This window comes from Podarcis erhardii, assembly GCF_964252035.2.
Source record: "Podarcis erhardii genome assembly, chromosome: 11".
Classification (NCBI taxonomy): Eukaryota; Metazoa; Chordata; class Lepidosauria; order Squamata; family Lacertidae; genus Podarcis; species Podarcis erhardii.
In genome coordinates this window covers 43881848-43905804 of record NC_138501.1, presented here as the reverse complement: position 1 = coordinate 43905804, position 23957 = coordinate 43881848, and the positions used below count along the sequence as shown (strand labels likewise).

The window sequence follows — 23957 nt, the reverse complement described above, 5'->3', positions numbered from 1 at the left end:
GAACACCCTGACTCCTAATCACTCCTCATTGTTGGAAGTCCATTATATTCTAACTGTTTGAGTGCTCCCGATGACCTTGAACTGACATTATAAGCTGTGTCTAATCTTTTCACTCTATATTTCTAATGCTTCTTTTCTTCCTCTTTTGCCCCCTCCCTTCTCTCTTTGTCTGATCTCTGATTAGCATCACAATGGGGCTGCCTCTGAGTCCAGCAGCTGACTCCGCCCGCTCTGCACGACACGCTCTCTCGCTCATTGCCACGGCCAGACCACCCGCCTTCATAACAACTATTGCCAAGGAGGTGAGCAAAAGAACTTTTCCAGGGCTCGCTGTGCTCCACTTCAGAAGGAACAATTGCTTCCTTGTTTAACAACAAGAAACATCTGGGCATTCACCATATATATATATATATATATATAGTGTTAGTATATTTTATTGTGTGTACTGGCATACAAGTGCAATACGTACACGGGTTTTTGCATGTGCGTGTTTTGGACACACACATTATATATGTGTATAAAGAGGGGTGGAAAACAACCAGACCGTCCTTCAGTCAGGCTCCGAATCCATAAAGTAATCTGCAGAGTAATTTCATGTGTATATTTATTTGGGCCTCGGGCTCTGAGCTGATGACAATATTGTCAACTGTACTCAGAAATAGAACACTGTCATATATTTAATCATTGCTTTGTAACACTGCACTGTGACTTAGAGCCAAACTAGACATTTGCTTAGTACATAGCATGCAGTTTCATATCTACTTCCCCACCCTGCACTGGTGGAAATGTGGGGGGGGGGAGGCATTTTTTACTTGCAGGCATCATGCAGGGAGGAGGATGCTTTAGGGGCCCCCCAACTGCAGTTGGAATGGAAAGCCCCCCCCCCCGCCATCCCTTGCTTGGGTCAAAGCCTTAGAAGACAAGTCCCTATTAAGAAGAAACAGGCTGTCAGGTGGGAGCTGGGAGGGTCTACCTTTCTGAGTATGGATGAAGGATATGATATAAATGGGATAAAGGCCCTCTGTATATTTTCTTTTTCTTCCTTCTTTATCTTTTCTGTCTCTCTGTTTCTTGATTTTTCTTCCATCTTATTTTGGTTTTTTGTTATTCTTTGTTTTTAGACTGGTTTGACTTTTATTGTATTTTCTGTTGAAAACATTCAATAAAAAAAGAAGAAGGAATGTCCCTATTGGGAGTGAAGGGATAAGCACTCCTTCCCAGCACACTGCCTTCCCAGTGTCATTTGCCACTCCATCGCTCATTGTCCCTCTGTACATACAGTGGTACCTCGCAAGACGAAATTAATTCGTTCTGCAAGTTTTTTCGTCTTGCGATTTTTTTCGTCTTGTGAAGCACGGATTTTGGAAAAGCTTCAAAAATCACCAAAGTCTTCAAAAACCTCAAAAAAGGCTACCACACCGCGTGCTATGAGTTGCTCCTCGAAGTCAAGTCACAACTGCACCCCCTGAATGCACGGTTTTAAGAAAAAGGAAACAAACTTGCAAGACAAAGGAAACAAACTTGCAAGACGTTTTCGTCTTGCGAAGCAAGCCCATAGGGAAATTCGTCTTGCGAAGCAACTCAAAAAACGAAAAACTCTTTCGTCTTGCGAGTTTTTCGTCTTACGAGGCATTCATCTTGCGAGGTACCACTGTATTCTCAGAGCCACCCTGTCTGTGTGAGAAAGCTTGCCAGCACACGCAAAGTACTGTATTTTTCTGTCTATAAGATGCCCCCATGTATATTTTGGGGGACTCCAATTTGATAAAATGGGGGAGATGGCCCAGAGTTGTGGAGCTCACCAGACGTGACAAAGCGTCTGCCTGATAGCCACCAATAGTTGGCAAGCGCAAGCACAATTGACGGAGTGGAAGCCAATCCATTGAACGAAGTAGCAGCCAATCCACAGCAGCCCTTGTCGCAGCCACCAATCACCAACACAGTTGCCGCAGCAGCAGCCAATCCAAAGCAGCCCTTGCCGCAGCTACCAATCACACACCCAATCGCCGCTGACAACCTCCTGCACGCGGCTGCAACCATTTGCCTGTCCCCCCTCTGCACTATCCGTGTACAAGACGAGCCCTGATTTTGAACATTATTTTATAGTAAAAAAAAGGTAGTCTTATACACATAAAAGTACGGTGTTTACTAATCCATACTGACTCAGCTTGAGAATTCATCCTGAGTTGCGAGCTGTCATTTTGACCTGGTTGCCAATTATGCACCAAGCATGAGACTTATTCCTGATCAGTTTATCCAGAGTCAGGACTGTTAGCATTGTGAACATCCTCATTCGCCCCATGTACATTGCAAAGGAGGAAGTCATAAGGAAGAACCCACTGATACTCATTATGAGCACTTAGGAGAAATAATCACTACCAATTAGAGCTTTCCTAGTACTTTTTTCTTTAAGAAAGAAAATCAGTAAAGTCCTGTGCTAGTAAACATAGCTGTGACTTTATTGCCAGGAAATAAAGTGAGAATCCAGTGGAAAGGGTTAAATGTATTAATTGCTTGAGTTTCATAGACATAATACATATAATCTACAAATATGAGCAGATGTTCTTCACCCCCATTCTCTTTCATTAGTGTTCAGTGGGGTGACTGTCCTTCGTTCTGTTACACCTGCTTTCCATTTTAACTCCGATAGTTTTATAGAGAGAGATATAGTTACTGAATTAGAGAATACTGTGTTTGCCATGGCTTCTAGATCATTCCCCCCCGTCCCCTCTCCCCCAGCTGCCAGCAGGGTAGCTCTCCCCCAGCTGCCAGCACATGCAATCCCATTGAGATTTCTTTTTGCATAGTGTTTTAGATCTATGTGCCTTGCTAACCTGCAAGAGAAAGACAAACTGAAGACTTCAGCAAGTGCCCTGTGAGGAGCAGGCAGGGCCAAGGATGGATATCAAAAAGGGAAGACATTGGTGCCCCTTAGCACACAAGGACCAGCAATGTGGAAGCCAAAAATCCAGGGAAAATTTTGAATGTAAGCATCTCTAACAATCCTACTGTTTTTTACAGGTGCACAGGCACACTGCTCTCCAAGCAAATACTCAGTCTCAGCAGAATATTCATACCAGTACGTTGGCTCGGGCCAAAGGAGAAATTCTGAGAGTTATAGAAATACTTATTGAAAAAATGCCTATGGATGTTGTGGATCTCCTTGTAGAGGTAAGGCCATCTTCTATGAGCCATGTTTGTGTTTCTTGTTGGGCAATTCAATGACATTTGCGCAGGCCTTTGGCGTTTGTGCCTGTGTTTGACCTGGTTATATTTTTAGAATGAAAGACAAGTACGTTTTTATTGGCTCACCAGCTGGTAAAATAAATCAAAGCCTTTGCAAAGCACTTCGAGGAGGTAGTTCATGATAGAGAAGATGCTTTGCATTTAAAAGATCCCTGATTCAATCTCTGGATGGGGGGTTGGGAAAGACTCAGTCAAAAAATTCAGCCCCAGCCAAAATACTGGCCTAATGTTGACTGTATGCCTATCACATGAAGACTCCACTTGATAACTTGTACTTACTACTGCTGTAGCGTGGGGAGCCCATTCACCTTGCAGTACTTAGAATCATAGAATCATAGAGTTGGAAGAGACCACAAGGGCCATCGAGTCCAACCCCCTGCCAAGCAGGAAACACCATCAGAGCACTCCTGACATATGGTTGTCAAGCCTCTGCTTAAAGACCTCCAAAGAAGGAGACTCCACCACACTCCTTGGCAGCAAATTCCACTGTCAAACAGCTCTTACTGTCAGGAAGTTCTTCCTAATGTTTAGGTGGAATCTTTTTTCTTGTAGTTTGGAACCATTGCTCCGTGTCCGCTTCTCTGGAGCAGCAGAAAACAACCTTTCTCCCTCCTCTATGTGACATCCTTTTATATATTTGAACATGGCTATCATATCACCCCTTAACCTCCTCTTCTCCAGGCTAAACATGCCCAGCTCCCTTAGCCGTTCCTCATAAGGCATCGTTTCCAGGCCTTTGACCATTTTAGTTGCCCTCCTCTGGACACGTTCCAGTTTGTCCGTGTCCTTCTTGAACTGTGGTGCCCAGAACTGGACACAGTACTCCAGGTGAGGTCTGACCAGAGCAGAATACAGTGGCACTATTACTTCCCTTGATCTAGATGCAATACTCCTATTGATGCAGCCCAGAATTGCATTGGCTTTTTTAGCTGCCGCGTCACACTGTTGGCTCATGTCAAGTTTGTGGTCAACCAAGACTCCTGGATCCTTTTCACATGTACTGCTCTCAAGCCAGGTGTCACCCATCTTGTATTTGTGCCTCTCATTTTTTTTGCCCAGGTGCAATACTTTACATTTCTCCCTGTTAAAATTCATCTTGTTTGTTTTGGCCCAGTTCTCTAATCTGTCAAGGTCGTTTTGAAGTGTGATCCTGTCCTCTGGGGTGTTAGCCACCCCTCCCAGTTTGGTGTCATCTGCAAATTTGATCAGGATGCCCTTGAGTCCATCATCCAAGTCGTTGATAAAGATGTTGAATAAGACGGGGCCCAAGACAGAACCCTGTGGCACCCCACTAGTCACTCTTCTCCAGGATGAAGAGGAACCATTGATGAGCACCCTTTGGGTTCAGTCAGACAGCCAGTTACAAATCCACTGAGTGGTAGCATAGTCAAGTCCGCATTTTACCAGCTTCTTTACCATCAGTCTGGAGAAGCCATGTTTCTTTGGCAGTCATCACAGCGCTTGATAGAAAACACATACCACTGTCCCCCAAACAGTTTGGAAAAACAAGATAATGAGCTAGAGAGGCGGGACAAGTCATTTCCTGGAGGCTTCTTCAACCTGGCCTCCTTGTGTTACCCATAGCAATGTACGCAGGTCGTTTTGCATACACTTCATGAACTAGTTCAGAAGATGGTAAGGGGTGTCCAGAGTAGAATCAACTCAAGAAAAGGGGAGATGGCAGAAAGCAGATGTGGTGGAGAAGAGGGGACAGTAGATGAAAATAATCAATGAACTCAAGCCACAGAAAGGTTATGCAGTGGGGCATGCAGGAGGCGGCGGGTAAAACGGGCTTTGTAGTTCATTTTTGTTGAGTGGAAGGAGTGACTGGTTATAGCTGTTGGTGACTGAGTGGGAGATGTTGGAGCGATTGAGTGGATGTGTGGCAGTAGAATGGAATGAGTGATGCTGAATGAGTAGTAGGTTTTGTATGATTGCGTAAGGCAGAATCTGGGTGTGACACATAGTATTTTGTGAGTCAAGAGGCTGCCTTCGCAAGAGGGAGACTGAAGAGGGACGGTATTCCTGATTCTAAAGATGTTTCAAAATATGCTGCTGTATTTTTGGTTTGGGGGGTTTTATTGTTCTGCAGAGATTCCTGGAGGGCATTTATGGGCTGGCACCTCCCGTTAGCTGTGCAGGCGAAAGCCTTTCTTCAGATTATCTCCCCAAAGAGGAAAGGGGCCATCCTGCCAACCAGACCAGCCCTTTCTAGTGTTGTGGGTAGTGGGGTTGAGCTGAGCTCCTTTTAAAAAGTTGGAATCTCTTTTTCTTGTCCATTGGTTCAAGTCATGCCCTCTGAAGCAGCAGAAAGCAAGCTTGCTCCATATTTTATGTGATAGCCCTTCAGACATTTGAAGACGACCATCATACCTCCTCTCAGTTTCTTCTTCTCCAGACTAAACATCCCCAACTCCCTCAAGCATTCCTCATAAGGCTTGGTTTCCAGACTCCTAATCATCTTGGTCACCCACCTCTGCACACATTCCGGCTTGTCAGTTGATCCTTCCTACGCTTAGTATTAAAACTTCTTACATTTTTGTTTTTGTATACTTAACATTTGTTTTAAAATTTGCTTATAGGTTATGGACATCATCATGTACTGTCTTGAAGGTTCATTAGTCAAGAAAAAAGGACTTCAAGAGTGCTTTCCAGCTATCTGCAGGTAGGGTCACAAATTGAAAAACGTGTGGGCACAGAGTCTGGTGATGAGCAGATTTTGAAGCTGTTATAAATCCTATCCCTTCCTGTTACTATAATTTATTGGCATTAGGCAAATGAATAGTCTGCCCTAGGAAAGTTACAGGGTTTGGATCAATTTACATTGACTCCTATCTAAACCAAAATCATGGACAGAAGCTCATGGTTAATACTAAGTTGAAAATTCTTTGGAATAGCTCATAATGTGCCGGCTTTTGTTGGAGGAATGGGACATGGAAAAAGGCGTTAATTTCCTTCATGAGCACAAATCATCCTATGTCTGAGATAAGCCAACAGGTGCATGGTCAGCCAAGCCAGTTGCTATGGAAACAGCTCAGTGCCATCTATATAAATAATTAAGGCATGCCAGTTCATTAGTCAGTCAGTGAATCTTGTGAAGTGAATTGAAGTCTGTGTTACATCTTGGAACTGCTGGAGCAGCAGAAATACTTTGTACTTGTATATATGTGTGTGTGTGTGTATCTGCAAAGCCTACAAGCTGTATGTATAAATCCACGTCCAGCATGGTATTACTGAAGCATTATCTTCTGCAGTAGTCAACTATTTTGGACCTTAAGTTGCCTCTGTGTGGTGACTGGAACTGGGGGCAACTTCCGCTGATTCCTCAGATTCCCAACAACTTTTGGGCATGGTGAAGGATCATTTCAGAAAACCATGCCCTCCTTTTTCTACTACCTGTTCTTATGGTTTGGGTAGCAGTGGCTATTATGCCCTCCACATGGCATAATCCAGATTGGAGTGAGTGCAGGAGAAGAAAGCAGGTTTTTCTATCTTCACTCTGGCATCTTCAGGGTAGAAAACATTCAAGAAAAACAGTGCCAGCAGTGAGGAAAAGCAATGGCTTCAAGATCGCATCCACAAGAGACATTGATACATGGCCATACAGCCCGCATCTTCCCATGCTATGATCTCCATAGGGCCCATGGCAGGTTTGATGCCCAACCAGAGTTGATGTGAAAATCCAGTTGTAAGAACCATGCTGCCATGTGTATCTTCAGTGTTAAAGTTCTATTGCTCCTGAAGATCTGCTTTAGAGGTTTTGATAGGTACCCATTTGCCAAGACTATCAGGCTGTTGGGCACATAGAGTAGAGTCTTTCGAGCTGTGGTCCCTCAGGTATGGATCTCAATTGCAGGAAGAATCAGACAGGCCTTATCCTTTGATAGTTTCAAACAGCCCTGTCACTTCCTGGAATAGCCAATATACCTTCCTGGTGAACTGGTGGGCCATTAAGGAGAGCAGAGGAATTGACTTTGTACGAGCCAGCAAATGGGTGGCCCTCCCTCAACTGGCAGGTAGTTAGAAGAAGAAAAAGGCAGAGTTGAGAAGAGAGGTTGGACTGATGAGAGCTAAAAGCAAAGCAGCAATCTGGGAAGACAGAGACAGAGCAATGTTTGATTTTTGTTTAAATCCAAGGCTGTGGCTATGGGGGAACAAGGCCCTCTTGGGGCATTAAAACTGTGGATCCCTCCGTCATAGGCTCAAGTTGTATATATGTGTAAATAAACCACATATCATGAAGACACCACAGTCTCCACTGTCCAGTGTGGTGGACAGAGAGCCAATGTGGTGTAGTGGTTAGGAGCAATGGACTCGTAATTTGGTGAACCGGGTTCGATTCCCCACTCCTCCACATACAGCATTTTCTCCATACATGAAGGAACTCCTTTTCTAAGCCAATACTTTGGATCTGGCAGTTGTGCTGGAGGTGGGAGGGTTTACCAGGATTAGATGAACCAGTGAGCCAGTGTGGTGTAGTGGTTAGGAGCGGTGACTCGTAATCTGGTGAACTGGGTTCGTGTCTCTGCTCCTCTACATGCAGCTGCTGGGTGACCTTGGGCTAGTCACACTTCTCTGAAGTCTCTCAGCCCCACTCACCTCACAGAGTGTTTGTTGTGGGAGGAAGGTGATTGTTAGCCGCTTTGAGACTCCTTAGGGTAGTGATAAAGCGGGATATCAAATCCAAACTCTTCTTCTTCTTCTTCTCCGTCATTCAAAAAGGAAACACGAACCCTGGGTAAGGCCTAGAACCCCTGGAATCTCACACCACTCAGAGATTGGGGCATCATGCAACAATATTTAGGCTATGCTGGGTTCTCATGCTTTTGAGCAGTATTTTAGAGCAGATGATTAGGCTAATATTGTCTGTATTTTGATGCGTATTTTCTAAGCTGCTTTTGGGAAGATTTTTTAATTTTCACAGTAGGTTATAGATCTGTTAAATAAAAGAGCACAGGTAGTGATTTCAGTGTAGCACGCTGTGAAAGCAAAAAGAGGAATGGCAATTCTTATAGGGTGCACTACTGAAAATCTGCTCTGCATTACATACTTGAAATGCAAAGGCAAGGACAAGTTGGAATTAATGTGAGAAAACTCTCTATCCTGGAGGCATGTTTAATAGAGACACATTGCCTTTTAAATTGTGTTAAATAGCATGTATTATATCTTATTGTACGTAATTATGGCTCCTATAAAAATGATACAGCATTGCGCTAATGACAGTACAGATTAGCTTTCAGACCAGGAGAGATTTTTTTTTAATATGATTTTGCTTTGTAACTCTGGAAGGAATCCAAGTGGAAACTTTTGACATGATCCTCTTACTAAATATTTTAATATGATAATGATCTTCCTGCTATACTGATTAAATGTTCAATTGCATACCTGTTGTGATCATATAGTACTGTCAGTTCAAACAATATCAAGGCATATTTCCACCCCCCAGCTGAGCTGTTATTTTTTGTTATTATAAGCCATGATAACAGCTGTCTCCTAAGTAAAGTGTGGAGACTAATGACAATTCCATTGTCTTCTTTTCAGTAAGGGAGGGGCGCTGGAGGGAAGAACACTAGAGGCAATACTCCAATAAGAACAAAAGCTATTCCAATAGGATTTGTTGTTAAGATCCACTGTCCTTTTTGCTTTCTGCCACAAAGGCCTGTTGAGGGTCATGGTGTTGAATTGACCTATAGTCTTCATGTTAGAATGAGTTTGGGGGGGGGGGGGAGACTTATCATGGTCCTCATGTTCAAAGTAGGTTGGTGGTCACATGCTCCTCTACTCCCAGACCCTGACATCCCCTTCCCCATCTGTCATGCCCAGTCATCACTTACATGTGACCCCTCTCTCTGTGAGAAGACCCCTCATGACAATCCCTGTGTTGAAACATAGATCTTAGAGACTCTTTCCCTTCACACATGGTTCCTGCCACAGCTAAAGCAGATCACTCAGTAAACATCTTTTAGACCAGAGGTTCCTAAACTTATTTGGCCTACCACCCCCTTTTCGAGGGGGCGATACTCAGCAACCCCTGGAAATCTACCTTCTTTAAGCGAAGGGGCGGGACCAGCATTGCAGCATGCCAGCCATTGGCCAAATAGGCAGGCAAGCTGTGATCCACTTCCTGGGCCTGAGTGAAGCCAAAAAGGGTTCATCCAATCCTGGTAAACCTTCCCACCTCCAGCACAATGACCAGATCCAAAGTATTGGCTTAGAAAAGGTGTTCCTTCATGCATGGAGGAAATGTCTCTTTCACAGTGATGCCTAATGTCACCCATGTACAAAATCCAGAAACAAAGAGAATATGCTTTGATCAATACAGCGGTACTCTCATGTGCAGATTTGTTAGATCCGTCTGTTATATTAGAACTCACAGATCAACGAATATTTGTGGCCACCCTGACAATTTGCCTTTCCTCTTCCATTCTTCTATTACAAGTTGGCCCTGGAGGACGGCAAACTGTTGGAGAAGTAGTTATAGGGATGGGGTGGGGCTACTTGGAAGGGACACCACCCCTTCCCTTCCAAGTAGCCCTCCCCAACCCCCACCCTGCACACACAAAGAAATTACTGGTTTGCAGACTAATCTTCTCCCCTCCTTTTATTTGAAATTTTAATAATCTTTTAGACTTTGCCTTTGTTCTGGTCAACTTCATGTTCAATGAAGATTCCCATGCAATGTTGTTTACCAGAACTAAGGCTGCCCTGGAGCATCCTTTGCAGATCAAAGCAAAAAAAGTTAAATTGCAAAGCAGTTCAGCCGCATTGAGAAGTAAATTAGTTTAAACTCAAGGAAGCTCAATTCCTGGATCTTAATAAGGGCGAGCATCTCATTTTAGCAAGCATAAATTAGGCGCCTTGCTAAAACTGTGGCCTACACCTTATAGTTTTAAAAGTCTGCACATTGCAGACCTGATTTGGAGCATCTACATTTTCACTCTGTTTTTGTAACTCATGTATGTATGCTTCAGTGGTGGTGAGCCTCATATTTCATATTAATTGCTATCATTATCTAACTGCACTTCAGAATTGCAGTGCACATCAAGAGGACAGTCAGCCAATGTAATCCACATCGGCTTTCCCACAAGTAGCAGTGGGGATGTCCCATTTAATCTGTAACGTAAATCATATAGGGATATGCATCTTCATCAGCTTTCTTGAATCATTTGTTGCACAGAACTCTGTGGGTCAAATCCAGTATCTATTGACAGTGTTTTATTCAGACCGATATCTTCTGATATTTTGGCTAATCTTGTATTCTGACTACTGTATGTGCCATTAAAATGCCAGACAGGGATCCTGCAAGCTGAAACAATAGAATAGTAGTAGAAATTGTGTTAGGCATAGGGTAATGTAGTTTTTGACATTTTGAAAATGTTAGGAGTAGCAAGGCCTCCTCTTGTTTAGGCCTTAATTCAGCAAAATCTTCAATACAATCATTACCATGAGCCTTCCTTTAAAAGGACTGGTATCACTGAACTGTAGTAGTTTGATATTTGGGATTAAAATTCAGTGAGGAGCTACAGCTGAAGAATCATTGAAAAGAATGGTGACAATATTGATGGAGTATCAGTGGAGGTGTTTATTCTAGTACATCCTTGGTTTCTCCAGACTTTCCCTGAGCTCTGACCTTGATTTATGTTTCTGAACCCCCAATTTCCTGTTGTTTATTTGTTCCGTGTGGTTTTTTATTTTGACTGTTGCTTTGGTTTCATGTTGTGTTTTTGTTTTGTTGACATTGTTCTTATATTGTACACCGCTTAGAGGTTTTTTAAAAAAGTGGCTTATAAATGATTTGTATATTAACTAAATAAAAATACAAGCGCTATAGTTGTTTTGGGACAGGGAGGGGGAGGCAGATGGAGAGGAAACAGGAAACAAAATGCAACTCAATGAAGAGAGAAAGTCGATTCCTAGGAAACTGAAGTGAGGGGATTGGGAATGCCCATGGTGACAGAGAGGAAGCCAGAGGAGAGGGAAAACACCAGGAATTCTGACCTTAAAGGTTATCGTGAAAAAGGGTGTCCATTCAGCCTCAGGTCACAGTGAATCAAACGTAACAGAAGGTGTGCTTCAGGTTTCCACTTATATGCCCAGTTCTTATTGCTTGAATCTTTCAGATCAGGTCTCCAGGATCCAATACCTGAGTTCGGTCAGGCTGCCCAACCTTATCTTCTAGAGTCAACAAAAGCATCAGCAGCCAGTCTGATAGGGAGAATGCAAGTCCACAGCATACCCCCCCCCCCACCACCATGGAGACCTCCTTCTGACCTCTGTTTTAGAGCTCCAGTTTAACAGGGTGGTGAGAAGAGAGATTTCTGTGTGAGATTCCCTAGGCATCTTTAGCTGTGTGCACTGATTTCTGCACATCCCCATTTCCTCTTGCCAGCACTTGACAGCATCTGTAGCCAACAAAAGGCTGCTTCTCGAGGGAGTACAGAAGTGTGAACCTAAGTGTTCACTTATGGTTGCACTCGGGTTATTGTAAATATTTGGAATCCAATCTTATTCACTCTTTAAATAAGCCTAGTTTCCCCCTCTATTTATTTGTAAAAATAGACAATGACTTGAAAGAATTACCATAGAATGGCTTGAGTTGTGGCTTATTTTATTCCAGATAAAATAGGTGTTAAGCAAACAGCTTATTTATACCAAAGGAAAGAGTGCTTGTGTCCCAACATCACCTTGAGGCTGATTATTCAAAACAAGTGCAAACATTGCCCTTCGCTATGTGAATTTATTTGCCATGGCCTGTCCTTCTCAAACAGTCATATCATATGTCAACTTTGAAACTGTGACAGTTCACAAAACACAAATTCTATGGAACCTCTTAAGTATAGATGTATGAATTTCAAATTTATTGCTTAGCCAATTGGCCATTACAATGCAATAATTAGATCACCAATGACTGAACATGACCAAGCATTCACAACGTAATTGGCAATTCCAGATATAATTTAAATCAAATAATTGCATTAACTACAATTACTGATATGACAAATCAGCAATCTATCAAACCTATCAAAATCATTCATGTTAAGATAAAATCTTGTCCAAGATAGACATGTTTAGAATAAGTGAAATTAGCTAAGATAAACTTACTCTGAATGTCTATAACTGGAAAGTTGGCATTATGAGATAAAATCTATCATACTTTAAGAAGACTTAAGATGGAGAGTGGCAAATACGTAAATAGATATTCCACATTTCAGTAAAAGCATGTCAAAGAAAATGGATCATCTATTATTAGTACCATTCCATGCACACCATCTGAATGCTTGTAGCAAATATTTTTAAATACTCTCAAGACAGTGTGTTTTTAATTTATGTATTATATTTTAAAAATTCTTATAAATTTAGTGGTCAACTAGCTTTAAATATATATATATGTAAGAATGAAATTTTGGGAAACCAGCTAGAAAAATATTTTTGTTCCTGTTCTCGGAGGAATATTCTTCTGTATTGACTCTACTAATATTTTTGTTGTAGTAGTTGTAAACGATTCTGTTTCCCATCTTGATTGTCTGATGTTGGGCAAGCCACATTTCCTTCCCTTCATTATTCTTTCAAGAAGCATTTTCAGTTATACTGTTTTCTTACAAAAATAAAAATATTGATATAGAGTAACACCAGTAAAAAAAAAATACCAGCATGCAAGACCTCAGTGGTGGTGATGCAGAAGAACCAGGCCTCTGCAAATTGTCAGGGGATTGTGCACACAGAAACACAGACTGAATTCATACTAAGCCAGAAATCCTGATTTAATAAGCTGGGAGATTCCTGAGCGGCACGCAGGTCCTTTGCAACCACTTTGCTTCTTCCTTTGTGAACGTGACTGACAAAGTTAGGATTCATCATTTAACCATAGCTTTCTATTACGTGCAAACCCAGCCAGGTTCAAACCAAGCCAGAATATCAAGCCAACTTTAAATCAGGACTTGCTATCCTGGTTCATTCTGAAGTCACAAACCATAGTTTTCAAGTTCACACGTAATAGGAAGATATGGTTAAGTGCTGGATCCCAGCATGTTCAGCCATGCACATGGAGGGAGGAGCCAGGGGGCTGCATGCTGGTGCATGCTTTGCTTATTATGCCAGGATGTTTGGCTTAGTATTGCATGTGAATATTGCCATACTGTTTTGGAAATCCCATGCAAGTAGCAAAAGCTTTAAGGGGTTTTAATTTCAACTGCATGAATTGATATTCTATCCTTCAGTATAAATATTTCCAGGATGGTTTAGAACAGGCTTCCTCAACCTCAGCCCTCCAGATATTTTTGGCCTACAACACCCATGATCCCTAGTTAGCAGGACCAGTGGTCAGGGATGATGGGAATTGTAGTCTCAAAACATCTGGAGGGCCAAGGTTAAGGAAGCCTGGGTCAGAACAAAACAGAGAATTATAAAATCTTAAGACCTACAGATACACACAGAAATATAAAACAACAGATTAAAAAACTAGCACCATTAAAAGACACTCTCCTCAAATTAAACGAGTATGAAACTGGTAGAAACTTATAGTGCTGATATATCCCAAGTAGACCTCTGTGTGCTGGACCATTGCCATGAAGAAGGATCAGAAATCAAGAACCTCAGTGGTTCTTGGGTGTCACTTTGTCGTGTCATCATTAACAACCCACTGCCTTTTTGCAAGAGAAATTGCAAACGTCCAGAATGCAAGGTTAACTGTTAACACAGCCCTACAAAATTGCCTCCAGCTTTATATTCCCTTATAGGTTACTTTTCGTTGCATTTAGCTTGGTAGTGTCACAAATTGTGCGAAACTGCACAGAAGTCTTTGCTGGTGCAAACTGTGTATGAAATTATGCTCCCCAAATTCTACTCAATCCCAATCAAGAAAGCACAGAGCCACCTGTTGCTTTCTCCCTAATCTATTGTTGTACAAAAAAACAAACTGCAGCAAAGCAACATCTTAGAATCCTTTTCATTTTTATTGCCTGTGTTTTGTTCAGCCGTATTAAATAATTATGGACATCCTTCTGTGCCTCAGGCATCAGAATTCCTTAGACTAAAACCTCCTTGCTCTTCAGAATCGCCTTTTCAGTACTGCATTGTGTTTTGCCCCCCACTGCAGCTGAAAAATAAAAGATGCCAATATTTGCATTATAATCTATTCTTTCCTCATCATATTCTTGTTTTCATCAGGAATTTGTTTCTCCCTCGTACCATCTTTCCTGGAAAGAAGGTTGGTTGGGGCTGTTTGCAATACTGTGGTACCTTGGGTTACATACGCTTCAGGTTACATACGCTTCAGGTTACAGACTACGCTAACCCAGAAATAGTGCTTCAGGTTAAGAACTTTGCTTCAGGATGAGAACAGAAATCGTGCTCTGGCGGTGCGGCAGCAGCGGGAGGCCCCATTAGCTAAAGTGGTGCTTCAGGTTAAGAACAGTTTCAGGTTAAGAACGGACCTCTGGAACAAATTAAGTACTTAACCCGAGGTACCACTGTACTCTTCTATATCTATCCCTCTTCCAAAAGAAGAGATTTTGGAATTCCAATGTAAGCAGGTGCAGTTAATGTTAGCATTGCCTACACAGTGCCATGCAGGAACAGACAGAAATCACCTACCTGCTTCTGTGCTGTGGTGGCAGGAGGGGAAATCCCTTCATATAGTGGCAAATCAGGCCTTCAGTGCAGAAAACTGTAGCAGGCAATCAATAAACCAATGATCAGCATTTGATCACCAGATCACCACCTAGTTAAACCATCAGCAGTAATCCAGCTGTTATCAGTTGCATGTGAAAAGAATGAGGGAGGCAAAAAATATTGTATCTAACCTCCATATGGATGCTGTATCCTAGCTCCCATTTCCTCTCACAATGAAGTCAGAAATATGGAACTGTGTGCTGACACGAATAATGTTTTTTTCACTTGCTTGGGTCTTTGGTGCTGCGTATGCTTGTTATTCCTCGATTGTAGCCAGAGTTGTGCATATATCCACATTCGAATAGGCTTACCCTTGAAAAAGGAGTGTATCACAGAAAAACAAAATCACACAGGGGGTTTTTTTAGCCAGAACTCACAGGAACTCAGTTCCAGCACCTCTTAGGGTAGGTGCCATTGCCATTCTAAGAGAACGAGGGAGGTGTTCATGGTTAGTTTCGGCACCTCTTTTTCTAGAAAAATAGCACTGCTCCTAATGGTTGCCATTGCAGTGCAGCTTGCAGAGTTTGACCAAAGAGACCTGGGTTCAAATACCTGCCCAGCCACAAAACTTGTTAGGTGATCTTAGGCGAATCATTCCAGAATGTGGCAGCTAGACTGGTAACTGGGAGCGGCCGCCGAGACCACATAACACCTGTCTTGGCGTCATTGGCTCCCAGTATGCTTCCAAGCACAATTCAGAGTGTTGGTGCAGACCTTGAAAGCCCTAAATGGCCTCAGCCCAGTATACCTGAAGGAGCGTCTCCACCCGCATCGTTCTGCCCAGACACTGAGCCCAGCGCCGAGGGCCTTCTGGCAGTTCCCTCACACCGAGAAGCAAAAGTTACAGGGAACCAGGCAGAGGGCCTTCTCAGTTGTGGTGCCCACCCTGTGGAATGCCCTTCCATCAGATGTCAAGGAAATAAACAACTGTCTGACGTTTAGAAGACACCTGAAGGCAGCCCTGTTTAGGGAAGTTTTTAAATGTCTGATGTTTTATTGTATTTTTAATATTTTGTTGGAAGCTGCCCAGAGTGGCTGGGGAAACCCAGCCAGATGGGCAGGGTATAAATAAATTATTATTATTATTATTATTATTATTATTATTATTATTATTATTATATTGCACTTTCAACCTCATGTGCCTTAAAGGGTTGTTGGTAGGATAAAATGGGATTGTTAAACTGGGAGAATATTGACAGTTAAAATGGTAGTCCTCCCAAACCATCCCGATTATAACTTGAATTAGTTGCTTTAAAGAATGGCATAGGTTCCTGGCGAGGTACATATGGCAAGACAAGAAATCCAGCATCAAATTCAAATTATTAACGGACTTAAAAGAAAGGGGTGGATTTGCATTGCCAGACTTTAGGTTATACTTTGAAGCTGCATGTTTAGTATGGTTAAAAGACTGGATGCTTTTAAAGAATGCCAACCTGTTAGATATAGAAGGAAGGGGTAATTTAGTAGGATGGCATGGTTATCTGGGTTATGAAAAAGTGAAAATACATAAGGGTTTCAAAAATCATATTGTTAGAAAGGCAATATTCGAGGTGTGGGAGAGAAATAAAAAATTGTTAGAGCCAAAAACCCCGTGGTGGATATCACCAATGGAGGCGATGGCGGTTAAAAGGAAAAACATGAGTAGCAATTGGCTGACATATAAAAAAATTATTAGAAGAACGAGATAACCAACTAAGACTAAAGGACTGTGACACATTAAAACATATCAGCGTAAGTTGGCTACAATATCATCAACTCAATGGAATTTTCAAACCTGATGAAAGGGAAAATGGATTTTACAAGATAATTTCTGAACTAGATAAAGAACTCCTCTCAAATAAATAATAATATAAAATCTGTCTAAAATGTATAAATTATTATTAAATAGGCATCTAAAAGATGAAGAGGTCAAAGATGTAATGGTAAAATGGGCACAGGATTTTGGATACAATATAGAGCTAGAAAAACGGGAAAACCTTTGGAAACACGATATTAGATTCACGGCATACGATTAAAGAAAACCTCCTAAAGGTGATGTACCGGGGGTATATGACACCAGCAAAATTGGCTAAAAAAAAAAAATCAGTAATAAATGCTGGAAGTGTAATCAAAAAGAGGGGAATTTTTTCCACATGTGGCGGACGTGCCCCAGAATAAAAACATTCTGGGACATGATCTATGAAGAAATTTAAAAAAATGATTAGACACACACACATACAGAACTTTTTTAATTAAGAATTTTCACTACGGACATCCCAAAAGATAACAAAAGAGTCTTTTTATACACAATCACGGCCGCTAGGATCATGATAGTGAAACACTGGAAATGTAATACAATACCAACAAAGGAAGAATGGCTCTTAAAATTAAGTGAATATCTAGAATTAGCTAAACTTATTGACTCAATAAGAAATCACTCAAAGGAGAGAATAAGAATGGGATGTTTTTATAAATTACATGAAAAAAGGAGGTTCCCAGACCATCACTAGGCTTAGCTTAGATTAAAATCCCACTGACAACCAGAATGTTTCTCCACAGATTTAACAACTGATTACAGATATTTAGAATAAGGAACTACTAAGTACATTCAAGAATAGCAGGAAGTCATGTTATGAATCAAGGAGTCAAGCCAGTTAACTGTAAAAAAAAAACTTGTACTCCTTACGTACAAGTGTAATTGAAAATGTTTGTTTTGGGGGTACTTGTCTTTTTCTTTTTTCCTTTTTATTTTCATGTATGTGGGTTATTTTTTCTTTTTTTGCATACTCTGTGTGTTTATATATATATATATGAACATAGGCGCCGACTCCATGGGGCCTGAGGGGGCCCAAGCCCCCTCAAAAATTCGTTTGGGGGGCTCCGCCCCCCCAATAATTTAAGAAAATTATTAGTTATATTATGCTTTGTAAAATCACAAAATTATGTTGGTATTTTTTATTTTCCTTGTTTGACGATAGTTACCTTTGAAAATACATTCAGTAATGAGTTAAAACAAAGCCACTCCCGATCTAGAGAGGGGGTGGGGTTGCGGGCTCTCGACCCATCAACAATCTTGCGGGGCTGGCATCAGCCCCGCGAGAAGCGGGGATTCCCCCTAGCTCATTAATATTCACTGCCCACGGCGGCAGCCAATCGGCTGCCGCAAAGGGCGGGCCCTCAGAGGTTCACTTAAGGTCGGGGCAGCCCGGGGCTCGCCCCTTTTGTTCCCCCAGCAGCAGCGGTTTGGAGGTCTTGGGCCCCCCCAATATTTTTTATAAGTCGGCGCCCCTGTATATGAAATATTAAAAAAAGAAAGAAAGAAAGAACAGCCGGGCTAAAATAAAATAAAAATGGGATTGTTAGGAGAAGTGTGGGGTGAAGAAATAAATTCCCCAGAATTAAATACTATATGTGTTTCAAGAAAAATCTTATCTGGGCAGATTGAATAAATATCCTATAGTCTTTAAAAGAGAGAGAGAGCTCCAATCAGGTCTATTCAGAGCAGTTTCTATGTTCTGCCAAGAGTCTTTATTCAGTTTAAATTGTTGCATAGGAAGCTGGATAGGTGCATTCATCTAGTAAGGTGCAGAGCCACAAGACAAGGGTGCCAGGGCCATTAGAAAAGCCTTTTGCATATCCCTGGCTAAAGTGGATTTGCAGAACTAGGCTGTGAAATAAAACGTTGATACTAGCAGTGCTATTAATTACCAGAATGTAATAAAAAAGAAGAAGTTTTGCATCCCACACCGTCTGATCAAATCTCACTCGTTCCTTGCTCTAATGTTCAATTCAGGTTCTACATGGTCAGCTATTATGAGCGGAGCCACAGAATAGCAGTTGGATCTCGCCATGGTTCAGTGGCCCTCTACGACATCCGGACTGGAAAATGTCAGGTAAATAAATCATTGTGATCTCCTCTCTGTAAACTGTGGAAGTTATTGAAAGGAAAGAGACTAGCTCTAGCACCAGTTGACATGCTGAGTCGCTGGAACATTATGGATAATGCTAAGGGGGATCAATAGTTTAATGAAGGACTCAATGTATATAGAGTCTTACTGTTTTCATTTGCTGTAACTGAATGGCGAGCACAGATGGGTTAATAATAGCTGTCCGGAAAAAAGCCGTAACTTCTCAAAGGGTATCTTGAGTGTTTTGCTTACTTCAGATACCGTTCCCACCCCACCCTGTTAATTCTTCTGTTTGAAGTAGAGCTGTTTTAGTGAGATCATTAAATATATACAAGCCCATATTTCTCTCATATATATATATTCAAGGCTTTTAAAAGCAAGCACAATAGATTAAAAACATACAAGTAATCATCACAAGAATGTAGTTGAAATTAACCTGCGACTGTAAGCACAATTACTACTAAGTTAATCACACAGTAAAGGTACTTAAGATCAAACTGTAAATTTATTCCACTGGGTCAAAACACACCAGGTTCTTCTACCAAGGCAGAAAAAACAAAAATGTCTAATCTTAAGAGAAAGATACCAGCATTCTCACATTGCTAGGGGCCATAAGTCAGGATCCTCTGATACTTATTTTTCCTTGTGTTCTCAAGACACACACATACAAACCTTACCTTCACACCCTCCCTCTCTATATATCCCAGTTACTTAGGGAAGAGACAATCTATTCCAGTTTGATCTCAGCTGCATTAAAAAAATTACGGGCTAAATCTTCAGGGGTTTTTTCTTAATTTTTTTAAAATACCCTATTTATTTTAGAACATGAGCCTCTGGTTTTCACCAAAGTGCCATAGTTGTAGTGCTGATTTCTTCAGATCCCAGTGACCGGGGGGGAGGTGCAGGGAACTGTTTCCAGTCAGTGGCGCTTAGGTCCTGTGACCTCCACAGATCATTTTGGCAGGTCAGCAACGCCTCCCACCTGCCAATCATTCAACCTCACCCTGACGTCAGTGGAAGCATTTCCCCCTTTATTTCAAGCCATGCAGGCAAAGGGACATGTCAGATGGCAATGGTGGTTGCTCGTGAGTAACCAGTCAGGACTCCGACCTGTCTTTTACAGGTTTTATTTTGGTGCAAAACTATTTACAGTGCAGAGCCACAAGTTCATGTCTGCCTCAGTTGCTAGCAGAATCTGGGAGTGGTTGTTTCTGGGACCTCCCCCAACATAAGAGCTTCGTCAACCCCAGCCTTTTCCTTCCTTCTTTGCGTTTTACACCTCTGCGCAGGGTGGGCAATGGAAAGGATGTGCTTCCCTCCTGGCCGGCTTGGCTCCCAGCAGCATCCTCTGGTCCTTTCCCCTCTTCCCCACTGGAGGTGTGCCTTTCCTCACCACAGGAAGAGGAACTGCTTCGCAAGATTTTCGGAGGTTCCCTGTAACCCAACTGCTCCTCTGCTTCCTTACCCTGTTCCGATGGCAGTACCCTTACAGGACAGGTCTTGGTTAGCACCACCAGCCAGGTGATTGTCAGCACTTGCAAAGGCGATGCCTGCAAACCCCGCTTTCAGCAGGGAGTCCCGTCTTTACCTGACATCATATATGATGTCAAGTGGAGGGCAGGTGAGCGTGGCTTGGGGGAAAGAGCCCCGCTTGGGCCAAATTCGCCTGCAAGCTGGAGACTCCCAACTGCTGCTCTAGGTTATTTGTCTATGTGTTATAAAACGCACATCTCGTAAGAAGAGCATCTTAGTCCCATGCGTCCTTCACTGAAAGAAAACCCGTGGACTGGCAATAAACTGAAATGCAATTTAACATTCCAATATGGCCGGTGCTGACCTCTTAAGAGACAATTTTCACATCTGACAATGAATATCAGAGGAAACACAAATAGCTGGTCGTCTTTTGGTGCCTCAGCTCCTGTTTTGTTAGGCAAAAGAAGGGATTTTATTCTCTTATCAGGGGATACACCTGATTGATCCATCTTGAACGAAGGCTTTTCAAGCATGAATGACCTCAGTGGTCCAGAGGAACCCTCACACATGGTCATGTTCTCACATAACAGTGAGCCAAAAATTCTTCACTTTATAAAACAAGCTGGTACATACATACAACACAATTGCTTCCACTTCAGTCCTCACCTTGTGCTGACAAGTAAACAAACCAAGATGGGTAGAGCTTGGGAACGTGGTTTATTACTCCCAAACAAGCCACAACCTGTAATCCAACAACAAACCGTGGTTTAAGACTGGCTAGCAAATGATGTTTCTATTCTCATTTGTTTTACTCTCTGTGCCTTCCCCCTTTATTTCAAACAATAGCACAAAGAAGAGTTTATCCTGTGTCCCTCCCTCCCTCCCACAGTTAGTTTTCTAACATGTCTGCAGGGTAAATACACTGAGTTTTATTTCCACCACTAGTTCTAGAAAGCATGGCTCCACATTATGGATTCTAAAATGTGCTTTTAAAAATGTGTCTGTGAGTCTAAAGTAGCTAACAAAGGTCAGAGGTGTTGATGGACAGGCTGGGCAAGTGCTTACAGCTACATCTCTGTATGAATGGCTGAATCTGCAATGAAAATCTTCCCTCTGGCTTGGTTTGCCCTTGGTTCAGTAGACATGCTGGAGTATCTTATCTTCCTGACTTTTTTCCCCTTTCCTCCCAGCAACCTTTTAGGATGCATTCTGTGTTTCGGCAATGGGAAGCTTGAAAAAGGCAAATAACTGGCTTATATTTGTACCTTTATCCAGAAGCGTTTTGGGTTTTTTGTTGTTGTTTGACATGGCACCATCTTTTAAATGACTACAACTAAATCTAAGCCTTTTTAGGTAATTCGTATGAACAGCTCCATCAGCCAGTTTGGTTATATTCATGGGAAATGGATGTTTGAGTGAGGAAATCTCATTAGAAGTACACTCAAGGACAGACTGATTCACACTATTATTATGGTCTGGGGTTGCGTAGGCACAAATGGGCTTGGAGGGAATGCTGTGGGAACCACTCCATCTGATCACTCCCCCCCCCCCCAAAGTCCTACTCCATTCCCCCCCCCCAACATTTTCCGGGGGGTAGAGTTCAGTACAACTGAAATGGGCCCTCTTGAATTAGTTTGTTTTTACATAAGGTCCAACCCAAAACTTTTAAAGCTTTCATTGATAGCTTGCAGTGTAAAAATCATCTGGTGATTGACAGCACTACAAAAACACGGATCCAAGGCACAGGTCCTCATGTACATAGGAAGACAACAAATTATACAACACAATAAGTGGTAGTTTTCTTTCCATTTTTCAAAAATGCGTATCCAACGTTCTCCTTTCGCCATTGACCAGGAAAACTTCTGTTTGCTATGTAAGAGATTTAGGGTGCACTAGATTTGCCTTTGAGTGTGTGGCAAACAGGAGGGTTGTGGGCAACACTAGCAGATCCTACTAGATAGAATGAAAGTGTCACGTGAGGCTCCTCGTGATCTTGCTGCTTGGAACAGAATGAGATTTCTCCGTCCAGACTTTCTGTACTTCACAGAAAACATAGAAGCAACATGCCTTATTTTGTGCTGGGTGGGGGAGAAAGACCCCTATGCTTCCCTGATTTCTGTGGCACCCCAGGCACTTGGGTGGACCTTTCACTGCTCCCCAGGCTTTGGAGACTCTCAGAAGCAGCAATAAATTACCTCATGAAGTGAGGGGTTGACGTCTTGCCTCCCCTAAGTCCTCTGCTTGTGCAAGAAGGCTTGGATGAATGTGTGAGAGTGGTGGCCACAAATAATGGATAACTACCATTAGGGCAGCCATATTGCCACTGCTTTTTTTCCATCGTGTTGCCCTACATCCAGGTTTTCCCTGACATTTTGCTAATTTGGGAAAATCCCCCCCCCCCGACATCAAACTATGACATGTCAAGAATTTTCCTGATGTATGGCAAGCGTAACTACCAGAAATCCCCGAACTTTAGGAATTCCCTACAGCCAAATGACTTCATGGTGCCTTTAACAACACATTAGGCAAATTCATGGAAGATAGGTCTAGCAGGTGCTATTTTCTTCTATTTTCTTCTTGTTGTTGTAAATTTACCTGTTGGGTTTATCTACCTGGTTCACTCAACATTTTCTCAAAATGACTAATACAGTGGTGCCTAGCAAGACGAAAAGAATCCGTTCCGCGAGTCTCTTCGTCTAGCAGTTTTTTCGTCTTGCGAAGCAAGCCCATTGACGGCTTAGCGGATTAGCGCTATTAGCGGTTTAGCGGCTTTTAGCGGCTTATCGGCTTAGTGGATAAGCGGATAAGCGGCTTAGCGGCTTAGAAAAAGGGGGGGAGGGGAAAAAAACCCGCAGGAACTCGCAAGACATTTTCGTCTTGCAAAGCAAGCCCATAGGAAATTCGTTTTGCGAAGCACCTCCAAAACGGAAAACTCTTTCGTCTAGCGAGTTTTCCGTCTTGCGAGGCATTCGTCTTGCGGGGCACCACTGTAGCTATGAAAGTTAAATGCAACCCACTTATATTCAGAGGCAGGACACCACTAAAGATCTACTGCAGCAGTGGGGATCCTTTGGTCCTCCAGATGTTGCTGGGTTCTGATATACATCAACCTCAGCCAGCATGGTCAGTGATCACAGGTTGGCCTGTAGTTGGTCACAGGTTCCCCCAGCCCTAATCTACTGTTTGGGGACCAATCTAGAGAGCTCTTGTCTTCATGCCCGGCTTGTGAGCTCCTGGCATGATCCAACAGGTGTCTGTTGGAAACAGAATGCAGGGCTAGATTAGCCTCTGCATGGTCCAATAGGGCATTTTTTTATTATTAGAAACAATAACACAAAGAGATGTGACAAACATGTATCATAATCTTCATTTTCTGGGAAATGGTATTTGCAGCATCTGTTGTAAGCTAGGTCCCTTTAACTTAATGCTTTTGCTGCTGGAAACGTTCGTATCACTGTAAACTTAACTGCTCATCCACACTGGAATATGGGACGCATCCCTTCCTGTAAATAAGGTTCAGTTTCAAGAAGGGAGTTCTAGCTGCTTCCATTTGACAAATGATTTCAATAAGTTTGTTGTTAATTATTTAGTAAGCTGGCAATTATAGGAGCCCGTTGGAGAACTTGTTAGCTGTTGCTCTCAGGAAGCATGTGGTTCTCCTGCTCCTGTTCTTGTAGTCGC

At 42.3% G+C, this 23957-nt stretch overlaps 1 protein-coding gene across 4 annotated transcripts in view; it reads left to right on the top strand.

Annotated features, from left to right (window-relative positions):
• WDR7 (WD repeat domain 7) overlaps positions 1-23957 on the top strand; it is a 211299-nt gene that overhangs the window by 150400 nt on the left and 36942 nt on the right. For all 4 annotated transcript variants that reach the window (XM_081881350.1, XM_081881351.1, XM_081881349.1 and 1 more), the window contains 4 exons: positions 185-302; positions 3022-3171; positions 5829-5911; positions 18689-18788. In XM_081881350.1, coding sequence (XP_081737476.1) covers positions 185-302; positions 3022-3171; positions 5829-5911; positions 18689-18788 — 451 coding nt within the window. The remainder of the gene's footprint in view (positions 1-184; positions 303-3021; positions 3172-5828; positions 5912-18688; positions 18789-23957) is intronic.